The sequence below is a fragment of the Canis lupus genome, chromosome 20, assembly GCF_003254725.2.
Source record: "Canis lupus dingo isolate Sandy chromosome 20, ASM325472v2, whole genome shotgun sequence".
Taxonomy (NCBI): domain Eukaryota; kingdom Metazoa; phylum Chordata; class Mammalia; order Carnivora; family Canidae; genus Canis; species Canis lupus.
The window spans coordinates 5,287,986-5,311,378 of record NC_064262.1 but is presented as its reverse complement, the minus strand read 5'-3'; the positions used below and the strand labels follow the sequence as shown (position 1 = coordinate 5,311,378).

At 40.1% G+C, this 23,393-nt stretch overlaps 1 protein-coding gene across 8 annotated transcripts in view; it reads right to left on the bottom strand.

Annotated features, from left to right (window-relative positions):
- NR2C2 (nuclear receptor subfamily 2 group C member 2) overlaps positions 1-23,393 on the bottom strand; it is a 97,941-nt gene that overhangs the window by 22,836 nt on the left and 51,712 nt on the right. For all 8 annotated transcript variants that reach the window (XM_025449168.3, XM_025449169.3, XM_025449144.3 and 5 more), the window contains 3 exons: positions 22,825-22,935; positions 3,636-3,836; positions 1,330-1,432 (listed from right to left, as the gene is read on the bottom strand). In XM_025449168.3, the coding sequence (XP_025304953.1) occupies positions 1,330-1,432; positions 3,636-3,836; positions 22,825-22,896 (376 nt within the window). In that variant the 5' untranslated portion in view covers positions 22,897-22,935. The remainder of the gene's footprint in view (positions 1-1,329; positions 1,433-3,635; positions 3,837-22,824; positions 22,936-23,393) is intronic.

The window sequence follows — 23,393 nt, the reverse complement described above, 5'->3', positions numbered from 1 at the left end:
AGCCCAGAAGGGGACTAACAAATGGGGAAGCCAAGCAGATTTTGTGGCCTCTTTGTTATATTCATGCTTCATTCATTTGTTCTAAAGTTTGTGGAGTGCCTCTCCTTACTGAGCAAGAAGATAGGACATAGAGATGGAGGGGTCAGACATGGTTCTTGCTTTGACAAAAAGAGTACATTCTGGTGTGGAAGACAGGCCTCTAAGAACAATTATAAGAGAACGTAACAAATGCCAGAGCGCCCTATACAAAAGGATGAAGGGACACAGGCAGCACTGGCTTCAGTGAAGGTGTGGCATGGGCTAGGTTTTGCCCTGTTCAAGGAGTGGGAACAGAGGTAGGGCACCCTGGCACAGTAAATGATATAAGGTAAGAGGGGACTGGAGCTTCTGACCTCTGTGGATGCTTGTCTGGGCTGTCTTCCTTAAGATGCTTGGTCCAACCTTTTGTTTTGTTTTAACCAAGACCACAAAGTGTCCAAAGTTCCTGTGAATTCTGTGACTATAGAATAAAGTGGAACCGATTACAAAACACAGGCCTGAGCCCAGAGCACAGCTAGAAGGGTACCTTATTAAATCCTTTTCCATCCTGTGCTCACTTCAGTAGCACAATATACTAAATATTCCTCCATCTTTCTTGCCTGCCTCACCTTCTATAGCTCCCTGGCATTAGCAGGGTGAAGTCTGAACTTTTGGGCTAGATATCTTCTCCAGTCTCTTTGTACCCACATCCTAACCACAGAAGTCCAGGAACTCTTCCCCAAAGACATCATGGGTGGGGACAGTAAAGTCACCAGGCCCTGGCTCCACCAGCGGGAAGGCCCTTCTGCTTTACCCAATACACACACTCAACCTTCAAGCCTCACAGAATGTGACTGCTGCTAGGGGACCTTGCCTGACCCTGGGGCTCCAGCCTGAATCGCATGCTCCCTCCTCCTTCATTACAGCAGTTACCACACTGGGTTATAGTGAAGGGATAATAGAGTTAGGATGAAGAAGAAAGAAATAACACATTTCGTGAAATAGCAAAGCACTGTGCTAATATTATATAGATTAAGGAAAGATTGCTCTTAGTAGTACGAAATAGTCAACGCATAACCAAGATTTACAAGTCACAGAAACAAGTCTCTTGATTCTTTCTTTTGATTCTAGTAACCTGACAAATTGGTTTGCTTGTTTATAGCACTACCCCATTTAGAAAAGTAGAATTTACATTTTGAAACCTACAAACCTACAGAAAATGCTGTCTTTCCAATAAGCCCCAGCCCCCATTTGGTTTATGATGTTGGATCCTGATGAGCAACTAGCATAACATAACCTAGGGTTACTTACCAGAGGCTTTGTCGCCACAGACGACACAGTACTCTACCACCTGTGGCCGCTGGACGTCGGCCTTACCCAGCAAGCGCTCCACAGAAGCAGAGTCCGTGACGATCTAAGAAGAATCACGAAACAAGCAAAGTGCTGACTGAAAACCAGATTAAGCAAAGCAATGTTTAACTATAAATTCCTAATCTTGGTTTTCTAAGCAGGAAAATTCTGGGCAAAACCTGACAACTTAGCCTGACATTAAGAATGGCCCTGCTGCTCACCTAGACTGCACCCTTCAGTGGTGGTTGGGAGGAGAAGAGGAGAGTGGTTTGTCCAAGGTCAGGCACTGGTTTTCACTCATCTACTCTCCTATCTGGCTAGCATAAACATCCAGGATGGGGGGCCATGTGGGAAATCACATTCAGATGCTCCAACATGAACACACTGTAGGTCTTCCTGGCTACTTCTTTATTTCCATGAAACAGCTTGGAATGTATGCAATGAGGTATATTTGGCAGAGAAATAATCAAGCTTTATTAATTAAATAACTAGGTCTCTCTTTGAGGCAGCTGGGAGTAGAAGAACAAGAACAGGCGACCTCTGAAACATGTTATTTCTCTTTCACTTGCAGGTGACACTTTCTAGGTGACAGTGTTACTCATCCGGAAGACTATTGTAACTGACACCAATATAAGAAAGTGAAAAATAGCTGTTATTAAATAATATAACAATATCTCTTAAAATTATTTCTATATGGTAGGAATATATATAGAAATTACTATGTAGATGACCTCTTATAGAACACGCAACAAAATCAACAGCTACCTTCTCATGAACAAGTAGTAGTCTAAATAAGCAGGGAGGAATTCTAATTTCAGTTAATCAGAAGGTACTCTGGGAAAGGAAGAGGCAACATTTACTAACCACACTGCGAGGGGTATTATAAGTGCACCTCTGATATGGTTTCACTCATATGCGGAATATAAGAAATAGTGAAAGGGACTAAAAGGGAAAGGAGGAAAACTGAGTAGGGAACAATTAGAGAGGAAGACAGGCTCCTAACTCTGGGAAACAAAGGGTTGGCAGAAGAGGAGGTGGGTGAGGGGATGGAGTAACTGGGTGATGGGCATTAAGGAGGGCACATAATGAAATGAGCACTGGGTGTTATATTAGATTTTGGCAAATTGAATTTAAATTAAAAAAAAAAAACTTTGCTGGAAAAAAAAAGTGCAGCTCTGAAAGATGAACATCACTTGTGTTCTGAACCCATTCTATAAGAAAAAAAAAAATCCTTTCTTTTCCTTTTTTCCTCCATAGTAGAAAGTCTCTCCCCCCTTAAAACACATGGGTTTTTTTTTTTTTTAAAGATTTTATTTATTCATGAGAGACACAGAAAGAGGCAGAGACACAGGCAGAAGGAGAAGCAGGCTCCATGCAGGGAGCTTGATGCGGGACCCGATCCTGGGACTGTGGGATCACTCTCTGGGCCAAAGGCAGACGCTAAACTGCTGAGCCACCCAGGCGTTCCTCCCCCGCCTTTTTTAAAAACACATGGGTTCTTAGCAGCATTGTTCATTCACAAGAGCCAAAAGGTAGAAGCACCCCAAACAACCAACAACAGATGACTGTATAAATGAAGTGTGGTCTCTACATATGGTGAAACACTACTCAGCCTTAAAAAGGAAGGAAATTCTGACATAGGCTACAATATGGATGAGCCTTGAGGACATTAGTCAGTAAAATAAACCAATTGCAAAAGAAAAAACACTGTAGGATTCCACTTATGTGAGGTCCCTAGAATAGCCAAAGTCATAAATACAGAAAGTAGGATGATGGTTGTCAGGGCTGGAGGGAGAGCTGGGGAAGAGGACTGACCCAGAGGCAGCAGTTCACAGGAGCAAGTAAGGATAGAACAAAGAGCTGGAGCAGGCCTGACAACCTGGACAAGGCTGTTGGGAGATTTAGGAATAAGTCAGTCATAGGTGGTACCCCTAAGATGTGGAGTGGCCAATAACCACCACCATGTAGCCTTAGGTTAGACAGAATAATTCTCTAGCGGCCTTAGTACCAGCTTGCTCATGCCAGTCTCCCATGGGCTGCTGATTTTCCTGGCTCAACTTCCATCCCATCTGAGCACTGCAGGGGGCTGCCTTCTGGCCCTTGCCACTCACTCGCTGGTTTTTCACTTTAGCCAAAGTGGCAGGTTGCTGTGCTTGCAGGTCCTCAAAGGACCTTTTAGAGACGGATTTGGCCTTCATGGTAGAGGAGGAGTCAGAAACAAGTTTGGTAGCAGAAGTGCTGGAACAAATACCTGTAACAGGCCTTACCTGGATCCTGCCAGGGACAAGGTTGTCCGAGGTGGTGAATATGAGCTGCTTAGCACTGGATGTCTCCGGGGAAGCCAGGATCACCTTCCCAGTTCCAGCTCCATCTGGGCTGGTCAGGATGAACTGCTGCTTGGGGGATCCGGAGGCGTCCACTGCGGTGACTATCTGGATCTTCTGTCCTGTCTGCTGGTCTGTCACAATCTACAAGACACAACATGGAGCCTGCTCTCACGGAGTATCATGCGACTTGTGTACTTGCAGGTGGTGCTCTCAAAGCTGTAACTGCCCAATGCCGTCCTGGAGTCAATGCTGGTCCAAGATGCAGTTTCACCAGTGCATGGTGAAATGAGAAAAATAAAACACAATTGTGAGCTTCTCAGAAACAATTTTCATGGAGCTAATTTTATTTCAGGATCATAGCATTCCGACTATTTTTAATTAAAATGTCCCTTGGGGTGGTGGTGGGGTACTGGCTGAAGGTGGTCAAAAGATACAAACTTCCAGTTTTAAGATAAAAAACGTACTGGGATATAATGTATGGCATGGTGACTGTAGCTAACTCTGCTGTATGGTGTATTTGAAAGTTGTTAAGGACGTAGATCCTAAGAGTTCTCATCATAAGGAATAAACTATTTTTTCTTTCTCTTTTTTTTTTTATCTATATGAGATGATGGATGTTAACTAAATTTACAGTGGTCATCATTTTGTAATATATGTAAGTCAAGTCACAGTGCTGTACACTTTGAGCTTATACAATGCTGTGTGTCAATTATATCTCAATAAAATTGGAAAAAGAAAAGCCTTTTGTTTTATGAAATGGAGATAATAACAGATGACAGGTTTAACTTTAAAAAAAAAAAAAAAAAGCCTTGTCCTAGGCATAGTCAAGTCCACAGAAGTCCTGACCCTGATTCCTCCAGAGGCTCCCACTGCTTACTGTTCAGAGGGCCAGCTGTGGGAGTCTGCCTATTTGTAGAGTCCCTTCCTAACTGCATCAGTTATGACAGAAATAGTTGCTACATCAAGAGTGACTTGTCATTCCTGCTCATGAAATTCTCTGAAGTTGTTCTACTCCTGTCCTGATATTCTTCAGGCTTAGTGTCCAGCTTGGAGCACTGCCTACCTTCTCCTGGGAACACCAACAGGTCCTCACAGCAAATCGGATTTTGGGGGCCGTTGTGGCTGGGTCTTGGACAAGCAGAGAAGTACTATATCTCTGGCTGGAACTCAGTCCCCTCTACCATACTTATGTGCAGGTCTGGCATCTGTGCCACATCTTGATAGATGCTGACTTGTGATACAGCATTCCAGAATTCAGATAGCAAACTCACAAAGAATCTAGCATAACTGCTTTGCCAACTATCCAATATGGAAAATCAGACAATGCTGGTTGGTTCAAATGAAAATGACAACGATCCAATCAATTAATATATGTTTATTGAGTGTCCACTGTACGTCAAGCACTGTTCTTGGTACTAGGGATAGGGAGGTGAACACAACAGAGCTCCTACCTTGTGGAGTTAACCTTCTATGGATACGGGGAGGAACAGACCATGAACACTGATATTGTAGATTATCAGTCATGACAGGTGTCATGAAGAAAACTAAAAAGAATAAATGGACAAAGCATGTCAAGGGGAAGGAGGCAGGGGGGCTGCTTCAGAAAGAGCTCTCTGAAGGAGTGATGTTGAGCAAAGACCTGAATGAAGCAAGAGAGGAAGCCATGCAGATAATGTGGCAAAACATGTTATAGGCTGAGGGCACAGCAAGTTCAAGACTAGAAAGAAGAGCAGCCTGGGAACAAACAAATCCTTAGCTGATGGCGGAGCAAAAATCCCAGCATACCATCATCTGCAACTGAACGGTCAAAGAAATCTTGAAGGCTGAAGAAGAATAGATTTAGAGAGAAATGAAAGGAAGTACCATTCTTTGTACAACCTGTGGCATACATACCCAGAGTCCCATGGAAAAGTAAAACATGAAACAGAAAACTTTAACAATTCTCTTAAAAAAAACAAAACAAAACAAAACAAAACTTTCCTACCCAGTGCTGAGCTGAAAGACTGCAGACAAACTGGGTGACATACACTTCTCTCAGCTGCCACAGAAGGGACTCCTACCTTAGTTAAAAGGTAACAAGTTGATCTTTACAAGGCCCTTATAACCTTGAGATCTAGGAGTAAAATGTCTGACTTCCTTTTCCTGTCTATCCAAACTTACCTCCTTCCTAAATTACTTTCCCTGTTAAGAAATGAAGTAGTCATGTGACTGAGAGGGATCATCATTCACCAGCTATAATCAAGGCAAGGCTAGTAGAAGCCTTTCACATGTTCGGAGGTGCCACACTCTGCACCTAACCACACACTGTCACTGGCATGTCACTACCTTTGCTGCTATTCCCTGGTACCCCTGGGGGTGGGGCAGGGGTGGGAGGTAGGAGTGACTGGGTCTAGATGGGGACAGCTGCTCTTGGTGACTGTATGTAACACAGCCCAAAGCTCAGATGATTCTTTTTTTCTTCTTTCTCCTAAAGATTCAGGGGCACAGAAAACCCCAGGCTGATCGTTACATAAACAAAAGCCTTGCTGACAAACATCAGCAGGCAGGCTCCTGTTTAACGAGACTAGGAAACATCAAATTCAGGATGTACCCAGACTTATTAAATCTCCTGTGGAGGGGTGGAAAAGAGGTGTTATTGGTAGAATCATGCCGCACCCCCCACCAAGAGATGGTTACATCCTAACTGCCAGGGCCTAGAACGTGACCTTATTTGGAAATAGGAAATTTCAAATGTGATTTAGTTAAGACGAATCCATACTGGATGAGGGTGGGCCCAAACCCAATGACTGGTGTCCTTAGAAGGCCTGGATACAGGAGGAGACTGGAGGGCCATAGCTGCAGGCAAGAACTGCAGAGGACCGCCAGTTACTACTGGAAGCTAGGAAGGCACGGAGGGACGCTTCCCCAGAACCTTACAGACAGCATGGCCCTGGCAATACTTGGAGTTTGGGCTTCTGGGCTCCAGAATGGCCAGAAAATAAATTTTTGTTGTTTTAAGGCATCAAGTTTGTGGTAATTTGTTAAGGCAGCCCTATGAAAGGAACATAAGAGGCAAACTTTAATCTCTTCACTTGGAACAAAATGTTCATATTTTCCTTTCAAACAATAACAAATGGGGGGAGGGAAGGAATCTAAAGAGGGATGTCTTGTTTTCTCTGTGACTTCTTTTTTTTAAGAGAGAGACAGTGAATGGAGAGGGCAGAAGGAAAGGGAGAGAGAATCTTAAGCAGGCTCAATGCTCAGCACGGAGCCCAACATAGGGCTTGATTTCACCACCCTGAGATCATGAGATCATCACTTAAGCCAAAATTAATAGTTGGATGTTTAACTGACTGAGTCACCCTCAGCACCCAGGTGCCCTCTGTGACTCTTTAAGTCCTTCCAAGCCTGGCTACACAGTATTTGCTATAATTCTTGTTTTGTAAACATACATTTATTCCAGTGTGACCAATATATTAGGGAATATCCTGTGCATAATGTAAATCTTGTGTTTATGCATGATTTCTACTGAGAAACCTTGAACACACAGAAAATAACCTCGAGGTGAAGTGAGCTGTGTGGGAATAGCCAGCTCAGGTCATGTGTGTTACAGCTTTTCCCAATTTCAGATCACCCCACTCACTACAACGCAGGAGCTACAATCCTCCCACACCCCCTCTACAAGCAAGTTTCAGGGCTCTTTCAAGGTAAAGTGCCATATTTATTGTAGTCATTATGTATTTCTTAACCATTTAATGTATGTAAAACTGCAATTTAAATTAAATTCATACTTGCTTTCTAATGTGTCACTAACAATTGTTAAATGTTATGCCACTAACTCCATTTGCCCCCATAAGCCCTGTTTCCACTGCAGAATTTTGCACAGTATGGGAATTTTAAGGAACGTGTATGTCACATTATAGCAGAGCTGACTACATACTCTACTGGCCCAAGGCTCTACTTCTACCTCAAAAGGACCTCAATGTGACCTGACTTACTGCCATTCTCCTCCATCTTACCCACTCTGTTACAGCCAAACTAGTATCATCATTTGTGTTGTAAGTAAGAGCCTGGGGGGAGCCTCTGCTAAGCAGTTAAATGTCTGCCTTTGGCTCAGGTCGTGACCCCAGGGTCCTGGGATTGAGTCCTGTGTCCAAGGTCAAAGCTTTCTGCTTGGTGGGGAATCTGCTTCTCCCTCTGCCCTTCATCCTTGCTTGTGACCTCTCTCTTTCTCAAATAAATAAAATCTTAAAAAAGAAAAAAAAAAAAAAAAGAACCTGCAGGCAAAAAACAGCCACTGGATAAATTTTGCTTGACCTCCTAGAGTTTAAAATTTAAAGAACTGGTTGCCAACACCTGAAGATAGAGTATTTACCAGAAAAATCATATTTACAGTTTTTTGACAAGCTGGAACCTGTCTCCATCCTAGCCCCAAGTTTCTCTGTGGTTATCAACTGTCTGTGTATGGCCACTCCTTTAGATGGGGCACAGGCTCTCTGTCTGGCCCTAATTCCCACACTGTTTACCTTTTCTACTGCCACCTGGTCCTAGAAACACAGGTTTGTGATCCTGAAATAGGGTTTTGCAGCGAGAACTGTGAATGGAATGCTCATTCGACTGCTTCCCAACTGGGTCACTGTGGAACAGTTTATATGAGCTTTCTGAGCCCCTGTTTATGTATCTATAAAAAAGGATTACTAGGAAAGTGAAACAGTATGTGTGAAAGCACTTGGTACAAGGCCCAGAACATAAGAGGACCTTGATAAAAGTATTTCCTGCTTTAAGCTCTCACATACTTCTCTCCTCATTGGGAAGCCTCATCTTACCCCTTTCACCTCATCGAATCTCCCACTGACTTAAGCTTACTCACTCACTTGTTCTTTCCTTAAATGCTTACAAAGGGTCTACTCTACACGGGGTACTTTGCTAGATTACTGGCATTATGGAGATGGCTCCTGCTCTCACGAAGCTTTTAGTTTAGCGGAAAAGTGGCAAAAAACAAATAAACAGACCAGCCAGTGAACAATTTACGATGAATGTTAATGAGGGAAAAGATCTGGCTGGACTAGGAGAAAGTGACACAGGCACTTAACTTTTTAGAAAGAGAGGTCAAGGAAAGCTTCTGTGTCAAGGTGGCATTTAATGTAAGATTCAAGGTTATGAAGGCAATCAGACAAAGGCGTAGGGAAAAGTGTGTTCCAAGCAATGCGAAATGTTCTGGCATATAAAAAGCCCTAAGAAGAAGGAACTCTTAGAACTGACATCAGGCCCACTGACAATGAAGAATGGCCCAGGAGCCTAGGAAGGGAGGTGGGCTGGCCCTGGTGGGAGTCAGGATTTCACTGCAAGTACAATAGGAGTCCTTCAGGGGTTTTGCCTTCCCAAATCAGGTCTTCAGGTTTCTTATGCTATTTTATATCTGTCTTCTACTATTCTATACACACATTTTTAAATTCACAAATATATATAAAATTTGTCAGATTGTTACAAGCCAGGGTATATTGGAGTATAACAAAGGAGAATAGAAAAGATAATTAAAGGTAAAGGCAAAGAAAATCTGTTAAAAATTTTTTTGACCTATGCAAAATGGTACATGAATCTTTTACTTATTATAAATTTTAACTCATATGAGTAGTTAGTGCTGCTCACAGGCAAAGATCAAACAAATATATTATCCATTCAGCCTACCTCAATCCCTAGAACACTTATGTAGATAAAATATTTGATAAAGCTTTCCTCCCTGAATAACACAAAACAGTATTTTCCAAATACATTCAGGATTTTAAGTGAGGGAATGATAGGCTTTGCATTTTAAACAGATATTCCTGGATGTTGGATGGAAAAAAAAATGTAAAACAAAAAAAGTGGAAGCTGAATAACTGTTAGCATGTCCCTGCAGGAGCCCAGGTGGGAGCTGAAGATGGTGGCTGTGGGTCTGGAGAGCAGAGGATGCATGTTAGAGGGAGAAGCAATAGCACATGCAGGTGGGTACAGATGTGAAGACTGGAGAATGGAGAACAAGGAATGACTCTCAGGTTTGTAGCCTGAACAATAGCATGTGGAGAGGCGGGGAAGGGTTGGTAGGAATTTAAAAGTCTGTTTTTGGCCTGCCAAATATGAGATGCCCAATTAGATATGTCAAGTAAAATACCAGACAGATGAGTCTGGAGCTCAAAATAGATTTCTGGTTTCAACCTCAATGTAAAGAGCTTAGACGTCATTTCATCTTTACGACAAGAAAAAGCAAGATAAACTGAAAATCAATAACTTTCCTTGGGCTTATCAGAGAACTTGAGTGTGCAGGGCAAACTCCATCCCAAAATCTGGACAGGTGGATTCACAAAGTCTGAGATCTGCTTAGGTAGAGCAGAAGCCAACCTGGAGGTAATTACAACGAATTGCTGGAGACTTAGCACAGACTAGGATGGGAGTAAGAAACTCTTGGGGGCCACAGCCTTAGGAGGGTTAGGGGTTTTAGCTCTAGGAATCCCACTTGGTTCTCAAGGTGAAAAGATGAGAAAGATTTCCCTGGTGGTTCTGGTAGGGGAAGGGGAAGAATTTTTGTAAAATGAATTCAAGGGTTTCTTCTAGAAAATAAACCCAGGCCTATTGCCCAGGGTTGAAAAGACTTTACCTGAATCTTACAAAACCTGGGGAAAGAGCATTTCTTCAACTCCAGGCCCCTTGGACCTTCCCATCTTATAGAGGGGAGAGGGCAATAAGAGGAATTAATACACCCTTGTAAATGTTACACCTGCAATATGATTTATAAGAAATACATATTTGGTCATTCAGATGACAAAAATAGATTTTTCAGATATATTTAATATTCACTCAACAGTTCCTGAAAATGCTTAAGTCATAAAAGCAAGATGAGTGTCTTATCATTAATGAAGGTGACTTTTGGGACCTCTCCCAAGGGCAGGGGCTGATTGTCAGAAGGATCAACCATGTGATTAAAGGGTTGGAACTTTCAGTACCCCTCCTTCATCAGGGATATGGGTTTGGGGGAGGGGCTGGAGGTTAAATCAGTCAGTGGCTAATTACTTAATCAATCATGACTATGTAATAAAGCCTCCATAAACCGAGAACAGCTTTTTGCCCCATTACAGATATCTTCCATGCTTGGGGAACCAGAACATTTCCATGTGTCACCAAGCTGGCCCCAAGCTTTGCAAGGCTGGCAGCTCCCTTGTTTGGCACCTTGCCTGAGGTATCTCTTCATTTGGCTGGTGATTTGTATCCTTTAATAAACTGGTAAACATGAATAAGTGCTTCCCATGGGCAGCCCAGGGAGCTCAGCAGTTTGGCACCACCTTCAGTCCAGGCAGGGCGTGATCCTGGAGACCAGGGATCAAGTCCTGCATCGGGCTTCCTGCATGGGGTCTGCTTCTCCCTCTGCCTGTGTCTCTGCCTCTCTGTCTCTCATGAGTAAATAAATAAAATCTTTGAAAAAAAAAAAAAAAGTGCTTCTCTGAGTTCTGTGAGCTGCTCTGGCAAATTAATTGAACCTAAGAAGGTCACTGGAACCTTCCATGTTCAGCTGGTTGGTCAGGAGCCAGGGACTTGTGATTGGTGTCTGAGGTGAGAGTAGGGGGCAGTCTCATAGGGCTGAATCACTAGTCTGTGGAATCTGATGCTATCTCTGCACTGATAGTGTCAGAACTGCCTGGTGCTGTGTATGTGGGACCCCTCCAACCCTGCCCCCAAATTGGAACTGAGTCCTGGAACTCTTTATAAATATAAATAACACTGGCCTACTAAATTCTGAGATTTTATTATAAGATGATAGAATGCTTCCCCTCACCCACACCTTACCACCACACCAACAGGGCTCCAGTATAACAGTAGATTATAGCTGGAAGAGCTTCAAGACACACACTCTCTGAGGAAGAATATCCAAGGAAACTCAAAGTCAAGAGGAGAGACCAAGACAAAGACACTAGGGGAATCTGAAGCCTCTAGAGGCTTATTTACCTCAGTTCTTATTACCTAACATCACAGATACTGTCTGGTTTTAAAAATGATACACACAAGGCATGCCAAAAGGCAAGAAAAAACACAATCTGAACAGAGAGATAAAACCAGCATCAAGCATCGGAATCAGACTTCAACAGGACACAAATGTTGGAATGACCAAAAAAGGAACTTAGAAAGATCAGTATGTTAAAAGTCTCCAAGGAAAAAGTAGACAACATGCAAGAACAGATGAGAAATGTAAGATGGAAATTCTCAAAAAGCAAGAAATGCTAGAAGTTGAAAACACGGTAATAGAAATGAAGAATGCCTCGATGGGCACATCAATACACTGGATACAACCAAGGAAATAATCAGTGAACTTAAAGATAGGTCACCATGACCTAACTGAAATGCAAAGGTAAAAAATGAGGGAAAATAAACAACAAAAAAATCCAGAACAGAGTATCTAAGAACTATGGGACAATTTCAAGATAGAACATATGCATAACTGAAATAGCAGAAGGAGAATGAAGAAATATTTGAAGTACAAATAGCTGAGAACTCTCAAAAATTAATGACAAACACCAAAGCATAAATCTATGAAGCTCAGAAAACATCAAGTAGATGAAATACTAAACTACTACATCTAGACATACCCTACTTATAAGGCCAAATACAAGTTAAAGACGAGGCTTAATTTTCCCTGCTGAAAATAAAGGAAAAACTTCTTTCCCCTCTTCTTTTTAAACTCTGTCTTCTCCAGATGTATGTAAATCTTTATAATGGTAACACAAGTCTCTTTGCAGTCTCACAACTCAGGAATGTTTTCTCAAGGATCTGGCAGCCATCATTTCGAAATATAAACTTCAAGAGCGATAGTTCCCTTACCTCCTAAGCCTCTGGGAGAGTAAGGGCCTAACTTGGTGGGCACCTTGCTCCTATTTGCAAACTACTTCCCATCATAAAGATTTAAGAACCACCCCGCACCCCCAGTCGAGTCCCCAATAAAGCCGACTAATTAGCACAGGTGGTCTCCATAATTTCCCTGATAAAGTTAGGATCTTGAAAACATGTATGACGTAATGGGTTGTAGGTATAAACCTGCTTGGCTATACAAATGAGTGAAACTCCTTTCTGTCTTTGCAATTTCTTAGAAGACTACCTGTAATGCATATCACATTCTGATTTAATGCTTATTAAAAAAAAAGAAAAGAAAAAAAGGGGCATTTGGCTGGCTCAGCCAGTGGAACACATAACTAACTCTTGATCTTACGGTTGTGAGTTTAAGCCTCATATTAGGTGTAGAGATTACTTGAATATTAAAATTTAAAAAGGAAAGAAAGAAACTTGTTTTTTCTGTTTTCTATCTACCTTTACAGAGAGGTTTTCTGGGTAGGAGAAGATTTTGTTTCTTTTATTTATATTTCCTCAACATATTCAAACTACAGAAAACCACAGACAAAGAGAAAATACTAAAAAAAGCTGGGGGGTGAGGGCAGGGGAGGAGAAATACTTCATCTATAGAGAAACAAGGATAAAATTCAGAGCAGATATCTTATCCAAAACTACATAAGCCAGAAGATAGAAGAATGAAATAGTTCAAATGCTGAAAGAAAGAAACCACCAAGCAGGGATACTTGACAAAAGTATCCCTCAAAAGTGAAGAAAAGTCCATCAGTGGATGATGACTGGATAAACAAATTGTGGTCTATCCATATAATGGGATATTATTCGGTCACGAAAAGGAATGAAGTACTGATTGTGCAAGATCATAGGTAAATGAACATTATGCTAAGTGAAAGAAGCTAGACACAAGAGGTCACATATTATATGATTCCACGTATATGAAATGTCCCAAACTGATAAATCCATAGAGACAGAATATAGATTGGTGGTTGCCAGGGGCTAGAGGGAAGGAAGAACAGGGAGAAATTGCTTAATGGGTAAGGGGTTGTATTCTAGATTGATGGAAATGTTTTGGAACTAGACAAAGGTAGTGGTTGCACAACATTGTGAATGTACTAAATGCCAATGCACTGTGCACTTTAAAATGGTTAATTTAAAAAAATATTTTATTTATTTATTTTGGGAGAGAGAGAGAGAAAGAACACAAGTAGCGAGGAGGTGTAAAGAGAGAGGGACAAGCAGACGCCTCACTGAGCAGGGAGCCCAATGTGGGGCTCGATCCCAGGACTCTAAGATTATGACCAGAACCAAAGGCAGACACTTAACTGCATGAGCCACCCAGGTGCCCCTAAAATGGTTAATTCTATGTCCTATGAATTTTGCTGAAAATAATTTTAAAAACAACAAAAAAAAAGTCAAGGAGAAATACTTTCTCAGGCAAACAAAAACTAAGAAAAGTCATCACCAGCAAACCTGCTCTGTAAATAGTGTTAAAAGCTTTTCTTTAGTAAATGATACAGGTTAGAATGTACATAAAGAATGGAAGAGCACTGTAGGAGTAAGTGAAAGCAAAATAAATCCTATTTTTAAATTTCTAATTGATCTAAAAAATAACTGTTTAAGTTAATAATAGTAACAATGTACTGGGTGATTACAGCATGTGGATAAGTGAAATGAATGACAGCAATGTTCAAGGGATGGGAGGGAGGAATTGGAAACACTGTTACATTACATGTGAAACAGAATAGTGTCATCTGAAGGTAGGTTTGTATTAGCTTAAAATAATTACTGTTAATTTCTAGAGCAACAACTAAAAACATTTGTAAATATGTATATTTAATACAGTAAGAGATAAAAGGGATCATATAAGTTCCTCAATCAAAACCAGATAAGGCAGAAAAGGAAGCCTCTGGCAACAAAGAGAAAACAGTTACACACATGGTTAACATTAATTCAAATATATCCATAACCGCTTTAAATGTGGATGGTCTACATATACCACTAAAAGACAAAGACTTGTTTGGATTAAAAAAAAAAGGAAGACTCAAATATAAATTGTCAATAGGAAACCCTAGACACGGGATCCCTGGGTGGCGCAGCGGTTTGGCACCTGCCTTCGGCCCAGGGCGCGATCCTGGAGACCCAGGATCAAATCCCACATCGGGCTCCTGGTGCATGGAGTCTGCTTCTCCCTCTGCCTGTGTCTCTGCCTCTCTCTCTCTCTGTGACTATCATAAATAAATAAATTAATTAATTAAAAAAAAAGGAAACCCTAGACACAAATAGATCAAAAGTAAAGGGATGGAGTAAGACGCCATTAATCAAAAGACAGCTGGGATAACTGAATTTAATTTAAAGACAAAGTAGACTCCAGAACAAGGAAAATATCAGGCATAAAGAGGGGAATTACATGATGATAAATGGGTTAATTCCCAAAAATACATAACAAGTCTAAACATGTATGCACCTAACAACAGAGTTCAAAACACATGAGGCAAAAATGGATAAAACTGCCAAGGAGAAATAGAAAAATCAACTATTATAGTTGTAGATGTCATTGTTTCCCTGTCAGCATGGTAGATTAAGGAAGCAGAAAATCAACAAGGACATAGTTGACTTGGACAGCACAATCAATCAGCCTGATACAATTGACATTTATAAAATAATCCACCTAACAGCAGGGTACACATTCTTCTCAAGCTTTCTTAGAACATTCAATAAGACAGATCACATTCTGGGCCATAAAATACAACTTAAGAGCAGCAGTGTCCACAATAGCCAAACTGTGGAAGGGGCCATGATGTCCTTTGACAGATGAATGGATAAAGAAGATGTGGTATGTGTGTGTGTGTCTGTGTGTGTGTGTGTGTGTATACACAATGGAGTATTAGCCATCAGAGAAGACGAATACCCGCTGTTTGCTCTGACATGGGTGGAGCTGGAGGGTATTAGGCTAAGTGAAGTAAGTCAATAGAAGGACAATCATCACATGGTTTCATTCATATGGGGAATGTAAGAAATAGTAAAAGGGATTATAAAGGAAAGGAGGGGAACTGAGTGGGAAAAATTAGAGAGGGAGACAAACTATGAGAGAACTGGAAAATGAACAAAGGTTGTGGAACCAAGCAACCAAGTCTGCTTCTCCCTCTGCCTGCGTCTCTGCCTCCCTCTCTCTGTGTCTTTCATGAATAAATAAAAATTAAATCTTAAAAAACAAACAACAAAAACAAAATTACACACAGACACTCAGCTAACATTATACTCAAAGGTGAAAAGCTGAAAGCTTTTCCTCTAATATCAGAATAAGACAAGAATGGCTACTCTTGCTGCTTTTATTCAAGAGTACTGGAAGTTCTAGCGAGTGCAGTTAGGCAAGAAAAATAAGCATCCAAACTAAAGGAAGAAGTAAAACTGTCACTATTTGCAGATGCCATGATATTATGCATAGAAAACTGTAAAGACAAGGGGCACCTGGGTGGCTCAGTCAGTTAAGTGTCTGACTCGATCTCAGCTCGGGTCTTGATCTCAAGGTTGTGAGTTCAAGCCCAACATGGAGCCAAGGAAAGAAAGAAAGAGAAGCCTAAATACTCCACCAAAAACCTGTTAGAACTAATAAGTGAATCCTGGCAAAGTTGCAGGATACAAAATCAACATACAAAAATCTGTTGTGTTCCTATAAACTAATAACAGGCTATCACAAAGAGAAATTAGGAAAACAATCTCATTTACAATTGCATCAAAAAGAATAAAATACCTAGGAATAAATATAACCATGAAGGTAAAAGACCTGCACACTGAAAATGCTAAGACATTAATTAAAAAAACGGAAGAAAACACAAATAGAAAAATATTCTGCGCTCATATATTGGAAAAATGTCTACACTACCCAAGGCAATCTACAGATTTAATGCAATTCCTATCAAAATTCCAATAGCATTTTCACAGAAATAGAACAAAGCAATCCTAAAATTTGCATGGAACCACAAAAGACCAATAGCCAAACCGACCTTGAGAAAAAAAGAACAAAGCTGGAAGTATGTTACTTGATTTCAAACTATTTTATAAAGCTATAGTAACCAAGATAGTATGGTACTGGCATAAAAACAGACACATTAAATGAATTAAATGAATGGCACAAAAGAAAAAGCCCAGAAATAAACCTACATATATATGGTCAATTAATCTATGACAAAGGAGCTGAGAATATACCATGGGGAAAGGACAGTCTCTTCAATAAAAGAATGATACTGGGAAAACGGGATAGCCACATGCAGAAGAATGAAATGGAACCAGTATTTTACACCTTACACAAAGACCAACTCAAAATCAAGGGAAGACTTGGGGTGCCTGGGTGCTCAGTCGGTTAAGTATCTGACTCTTGATTTCAGCTTAGGTCATAATCTCAGGGTCATGAGATTGAGCCCCACACCGGGCTCCACACTAAGCAGTTTGCTTGGCATTCACTCTCTTCTTCCTCTGCCCTGTGCCAACTCCCATTTTCTCTCTTGCTCAAATAAATAAAATCTAAAAATAAAAAAAATAAAAGGAAGACTTGATTGTAACATCTGAGACCATAAAATTTCTAGAAGAAAACATAAAAAGATGGTAAATTCGACATCAGTTTTGGTGATGATTTTTTGGATTTGACATTAAAGCAAAAATAAACAAGTGAAACTATATGAAATTAAAAAGCTTCTGCACAGCAAAGGACACCATCAAAATGAAAAGACATACTGAATGGGAGAAAATACCTGTAAATTATCTATCTGTTAAGGGGTTAATCACCAAAGTATATTAAAACTCAAATCACTTCAACAGCAAAAAACAAACTGATTAAAAAATAGAGGATCCGAATAGGTATTTTCCAAAAGAAGACAGAAGGTTGGCCAACAGGTACTGAAAAGTTCCTCAACATTACTTTTTTTTTTTCCTCAACGTTACTAATGATCAGGGAGATGCAAATTGAAACCACATGAAATATCACCTCACACCTGTCAGAATGGCTAGTATCAAATAAAAAAGGAGCAGTAACAAGTGTTGGCAAGGATGTGGAGAAAAAGGAGCCCTCACACACAAACTGGTAGGAATGTAAATTGGTGCAGCCATTACAGAAAACAATGGCTTTAATTTAAAAAAAAATTAAAAACAGAACTATCAGATAATCCAGCAATTCTAATTTCGGGTATCTATCCAAGGAAAACAAAAACATTAACTCAAAAAGATGTATGCATCTCAATGTTCACTGCAGCATATCCAACAGCCAACATATGGAAATAACCTATCAATGGATGAATGGATAAAGAAAATATAGTATGTATGTGTGTATTTATGTGTGTATTTATTTTTATACAATTGAGTATTATACAGCCACAAAAAAGAATGTAATTTTGCCACTTGCAACAATATGAACAGACCTTAAGAATAGTATGCTAAGTGAAGTAAGTCAGGCAAAGAAGACAAAGACAAATACTATATGATCTCACTTATAGTGGTATCTTTAAAAAAAAAAAAAGAGCTCATAGATAACAGAGCACAGATTGGCAGCTCCTAGAAGTGGGGAAGTTGGCAGGGGGTGGGGAGGGTGAAGGGGCAAAATGGGCAAAGGAGGTCAAAAGGTACATATTTCCAGTTAAAAAATAAATGTCATGGGGATGAAATATACAGCATGGTGACTATAGTTAATAATATTGTGTTGCATACTTGAAAGTTCCAAGTTGGGCAGCCCGGGTGGCTCAGCGGTTTAGTGCCGCCTTCAGCCCAGGGCCTGATCCTGGAGTCCCACGTCGGGCTCCCTGCATGGAGCCTGCTTCTCCCTCTGCCTGTGTCTCTGCCTCTCTCTCTCTCTGTGTGTCTCTCATGAATAAATAAATAAAATCTTAAAGAAAGAAAGAAAGAAAGTTCCAAGTTTTTAGTATAAGAAAAAAAATTTCTAACAATGTATGGGTATGGATGGTAACCAGATTTACTGTGGTGATCATTTCATAATATATACAAATACCAAATCATTATGTTGTATACCTAAAGCTATTATGATGTGATAAGTCAATTACACCTCAATAAAAAAACTTAAACATGGATACACCCTTTCTCCTAGTAGTCCTAGTTTTAGGAATTGATCTTACAGATGTGCTAAATTAGACAGGTAAAAAAGGTTATTCACTGCAGCATCCACAGGATATCAAAATTGCCACTGAAGAGAAAGGGGAACTATTTGTACCACATGGAACTACCTCTAAAAGATGTTAAGACAAAAGAGTGTATAGAAGAGTCTAGACAGAATGTCTACATGCATGAAAAATATGCTGTACATATTTACGCGTGTGCTTTTGCTGTATATGTATAGTCTATCTCTGAAAAAACAAATAAGCAATATGGTAATAGTGGTTACCTTCTGGAAGAGACCTGGGTGATGCAGGGAGATGTACTGTTACCCTACTTGTTTGGTGTGGTGTAATTTTGTTACAGCAATGAGTACCTGAGAGGCCAGAATATCACAGTGAGAAAGAAAACGTCAGATGGTTGTGGACATGGAAAGGACAGAGAACAAACTGGCATTCAAGAAGAGATGTGCAGGAATAAAGAGCTGATAGAAGAGGGAAATAGGTAAGAAGGTGCTTTAAGAGCCCAAGTAAAGATTTCAAACTCTTAAACAATATATAACAGAAGTCCTTCCTAGTAAAATGTGAAACCTCAATATATAAAGTACACCAAAGAAGTACTTTATCATATATTTTATATAAGCTCAAATTCAAACATTTCCGTAGGTCAAAAACTAAATACAATGATGCTCTTAAAACAAACTTGGGCAGCCCGGGTGGCTCAGCGGTTTAGCACCCCCATCAGCCCAGGATGTGATCCTGGAGACCCAGAATCAAGTCCCACATTGGGCTCCCTGCATGGAGCCTGCTTCTCCCTCTGCCTGTGTCTCTGCCTCTCTCTGTCTCTCTGTCTCTCATGAATAAATAAACAAAATCTTAAAAAACAAAACAAAATATGAACTTGAAGTGGGGAGTATAGAGAAATATTTCAAAAACCTTAAAATACACAAAAATGGCAAGAGAAGCTTTATACCAAGGTCTTCCACCAAAAATGAACATGGCAGCACAAGTAAGCATGCCAGATGATCTCCAGTATGTCAAATTTGCTTTATGACATGTTCGAGTGTGTTTTTCATCTACTTTGACTGCTTTAAAAGCTCAATTAAAAATATATATATTTGAACCTAATGTTTATGTCACGTGGGAGGCAATAAAGACAAAATTAGCAAATACTGCATTCTGATGAAAATCTATGAGATTTATTGAGAAGCTACCTTGTGATTGGATGGGTCTGATTAAGCCTCATTCTCAGACAAGTGGGTGCTCTCCTATGGCTCTTCTTACCTCCCTATCTCTTCCATAGCCCCCACCCTAGTCCTCTGTTATCCCCAAAACATGGCTCTAAATGCTAGCCACAGGCTACTCCTCCCACTCTGAGGACTGCCACCCTTCCTGCTTGGCCCCAAAGCCCCTTTGCAGCTATTAGGACGACAAGATACTGATAGATACATGTCTATGTTCTACATCACCTTCTGCTGGCCTGCATAAATAGATATATTGGTCTTGTGCTGTCACCTTATTATCATTATTAAAAACAGTAACATAAATCTTGCTGTGGGAGAAAACAGCTATAAAAGACTTAACTGTGACAACTGATGACAGTTTAGAATATGAACTATGGATTAGATAATATCATGTTTCAATATTAAATTCCCTGATTTCGATAACTATAGATTGTCATTATGTAAGAAAATGTCATTGTTCTTAGAAAATACATACTGAAACATTTAGGGCAAAGAGGTGCGATATCTATTCTCAAATGATTCAGAAAACATGTATGTATATTCACTCAGAATGTTAACAAACAACAGTGAATCTGGGTATATATACAGGATTTCCCAGTACTATTTTCTGTAAGTCTGAAATTACATAAAAATAAAACTTAGCATTTAATCCTTTTAAAGTCTTATTAGGTATTATTATTGTCATTTTATAGCCATAGAGGTTACAGAAACTTTCTCCAGAGTCACATAGCTGAGTGGAGACAAGATTTGATCCCAAGTCTGTTCCATTCAGAGCCAAAGCTCCTCAATGTCACCTAGCCCTATCACCCTTACTGTATCTTTCCCTCCCAGCTTTATCACGGAAGCCACCATTGAGGTTCTAAGCACTGTTATTCATGAAAACACAGCTCCTATTCTCTCTCCAGGCCTCAGGGTGTTGGAGATTCATCACTGAAGTCAGGGCTAGAAACGAAAACTTCATTGAAGCCATCACCACCAACATCAAGAATCAAGGAATCATTCTATAACCTTAACTTTCCTTTAAAACAAAACAAAACACCAAACCTTGAAATACAGTTCAGTTGCACCTAGGGTATGTCCAATTTTATTGAGAGTTCATAATGTAAAGATTTCAACTATATTCACTGTACATAAAACTCTTGCCAAAAGGTTATCTTCCTCAGAGAGACTAAATAAAAGCTCAACACCAAACATCTATTCTACAAGACTTTTCTGTTCAAGGGACCTTACCACGATCCAGCTGGACAGCAGTGTCACCATGGGCCAAACACCAGCACGTGGGAATAGCCCCACTTTAAGAATGTGGCACTAGGGCAGCCCAGATGGCTCAGCGGTTTAGCACCACCTTCGGCCCAGGGTGTGATCCTAGGGACCTGGGATGGAGTCCCGTGTCGGGCTCCCTGCATGGAGCCTGCTTCTCCCTCTGCCTGTGTCTCTGCCTCTCTCTCTCTGTCTCTCATGAATAAATAAATAAAATCTTAAAAAAAAAAAAAAAAGAAAAGAAATGGAATACTAAAGTGGCCCTTTAGGAAAAGAGAGATTCTTCTCATACCAATATGGGGGAAATGTGCTCTACTCTTGATACTTACTCTAGCTAACTGACAGTTTCCTGGGGAACTTTCTATGTTCTCATCTGCCCTCAGATGTTGTGAGGCCATGGTTAAATGCAGTTAGCTCCTTTTCCAGAGTGGGGAGAGTTATATAGGCAGAATCCTAACATTTACCACACAAAACTATAAAGGACCTACTTTCAAGTCATAATGAACAAATAAGAACAAAATTAAAGAGAATAAATAATTTAGCTATAAAGTTCCTAATTCTGAGGAATAGTTCTGAATTTCCAAACACTCAAGATGTGTGTTTCCTGCTGGTGTGAAATTAAAATGACTTACATGAGCTTCAGTGTTTATGATAAATTAGTATGCAATACAGACATAATGAGAAAATAATCTTTAACTTCTTTATAATTTTACTTATTAGAACTCTTCTACGCTTAGTTTATAATAGGTAGTCCATAAAAATCACTTTTAAGAGTGGGTAAATGTTACAGAAATTATCTAGTTGTGATATCATACTGTTCACTTGCACTGAGCTTGGAATCAACTATGTATGAAGCCATTCACTCAAATTACCTGTCCTCCCTGGAATTCTCTCAAACTCATGTTATGTTAACTAATGTTTTTTCTGCCACTCATCGTTTTTGTTTTTTTCTCACTCTTTTTTTTTTGTTTGGCCTTTTGGTTTAGCTTGTTAAGGTAACTTTGAATCTTTAATCTGTGTGTCATCAACATACTATCCCTTCCTCTCAGTGTGTTGATCATGATTTCAATACACCTATCTTCCCTTTGTTCAATGGGCCAGAGGCAGGGTCAGAGTCCTGGGGAAGACTAAACTTATATAAGTGAATATCAATTAGTTAACAACAATACTAGCAATAAACATTACTGTATACAGATAATTAGTACATACTAAACATCAGTATGTGCCAATCACTATTCTAAGCACTTTATAAGCAATATTCCATTGATTTCTCACAATAACCTAATGAGGTTTAAATACATTTTCTAAATGGAAAAAAGGGAGGCACTGAAAAGGTAATTTTCAAGGTCAAAATACTAAAAAGTAGGGTACTGACTTCAAATGGAGGCTCATCCACTTAACTACTAGGACATGTAGCCTCTCAATTAGGAAGCATGTAAGTAATTAAATGGTACATTGATCCTAATAGTTTCAAACAACAGTTTAGACTTTTGCATTAAAAATTAGTTCAATCAATGTAAGCTTTTTTCTTTTTTAAAGAATCAAGGAGGTTGTACTGTACTTGATGCCCAAGAAGCACAACTCCATAGTGAGATTCCGAGGCAGGTTTGTTCTGGAAAGGATTCAGAAGGCAGGACTGCCTTTGGGCAGGAGGCTGGAACCATGTGGGATTGGTGCAGATACCTGAATTCGCTGAGGTGAAGCTACCGCAGAGTCGGTGGAGATTATCTGGATGCGCGGGGAGGGGCTGGTCATCCCTGGAGATTCCGGCCGAGAGGTCTGTGTCCGTGGTACCTGTGGGCGAGAAGTGGGCTGGATCATAGGGGGCTCAGGAAAATGCCAAGTGGTGGCTGAGGACCATGCCTCTTGCTTTCACCGTGGCTTTGAATAATAAACTTGAGTAGTTCTGGTGTTTGGATCCAGAATGACAAAGAACTAATGAGATATTGCCACAGGATGGCTATAAGAAAATATAATCCTAAAAGAACAATTTCTAATGTTGAAAATGCAAAAACAAACAACTCCCCCCGAATAAAACAAAAAAAATTCCCCAAAAAACACAGATTTTTCAGATCTGCTTTATACAACTTTAATAAAATAGCTACTACAGTCAACTTTTTAGAAATGATCTTTGAATGCTTTCACTGTCTCCAAAACCAGCTGTGAAACACTCCTCTAAGATGATAGTTTCCAGAAGAAAGGCTCTTAAACACCACCAAGGATGGCAAAAACAATCAGCGCTACACTGAAAA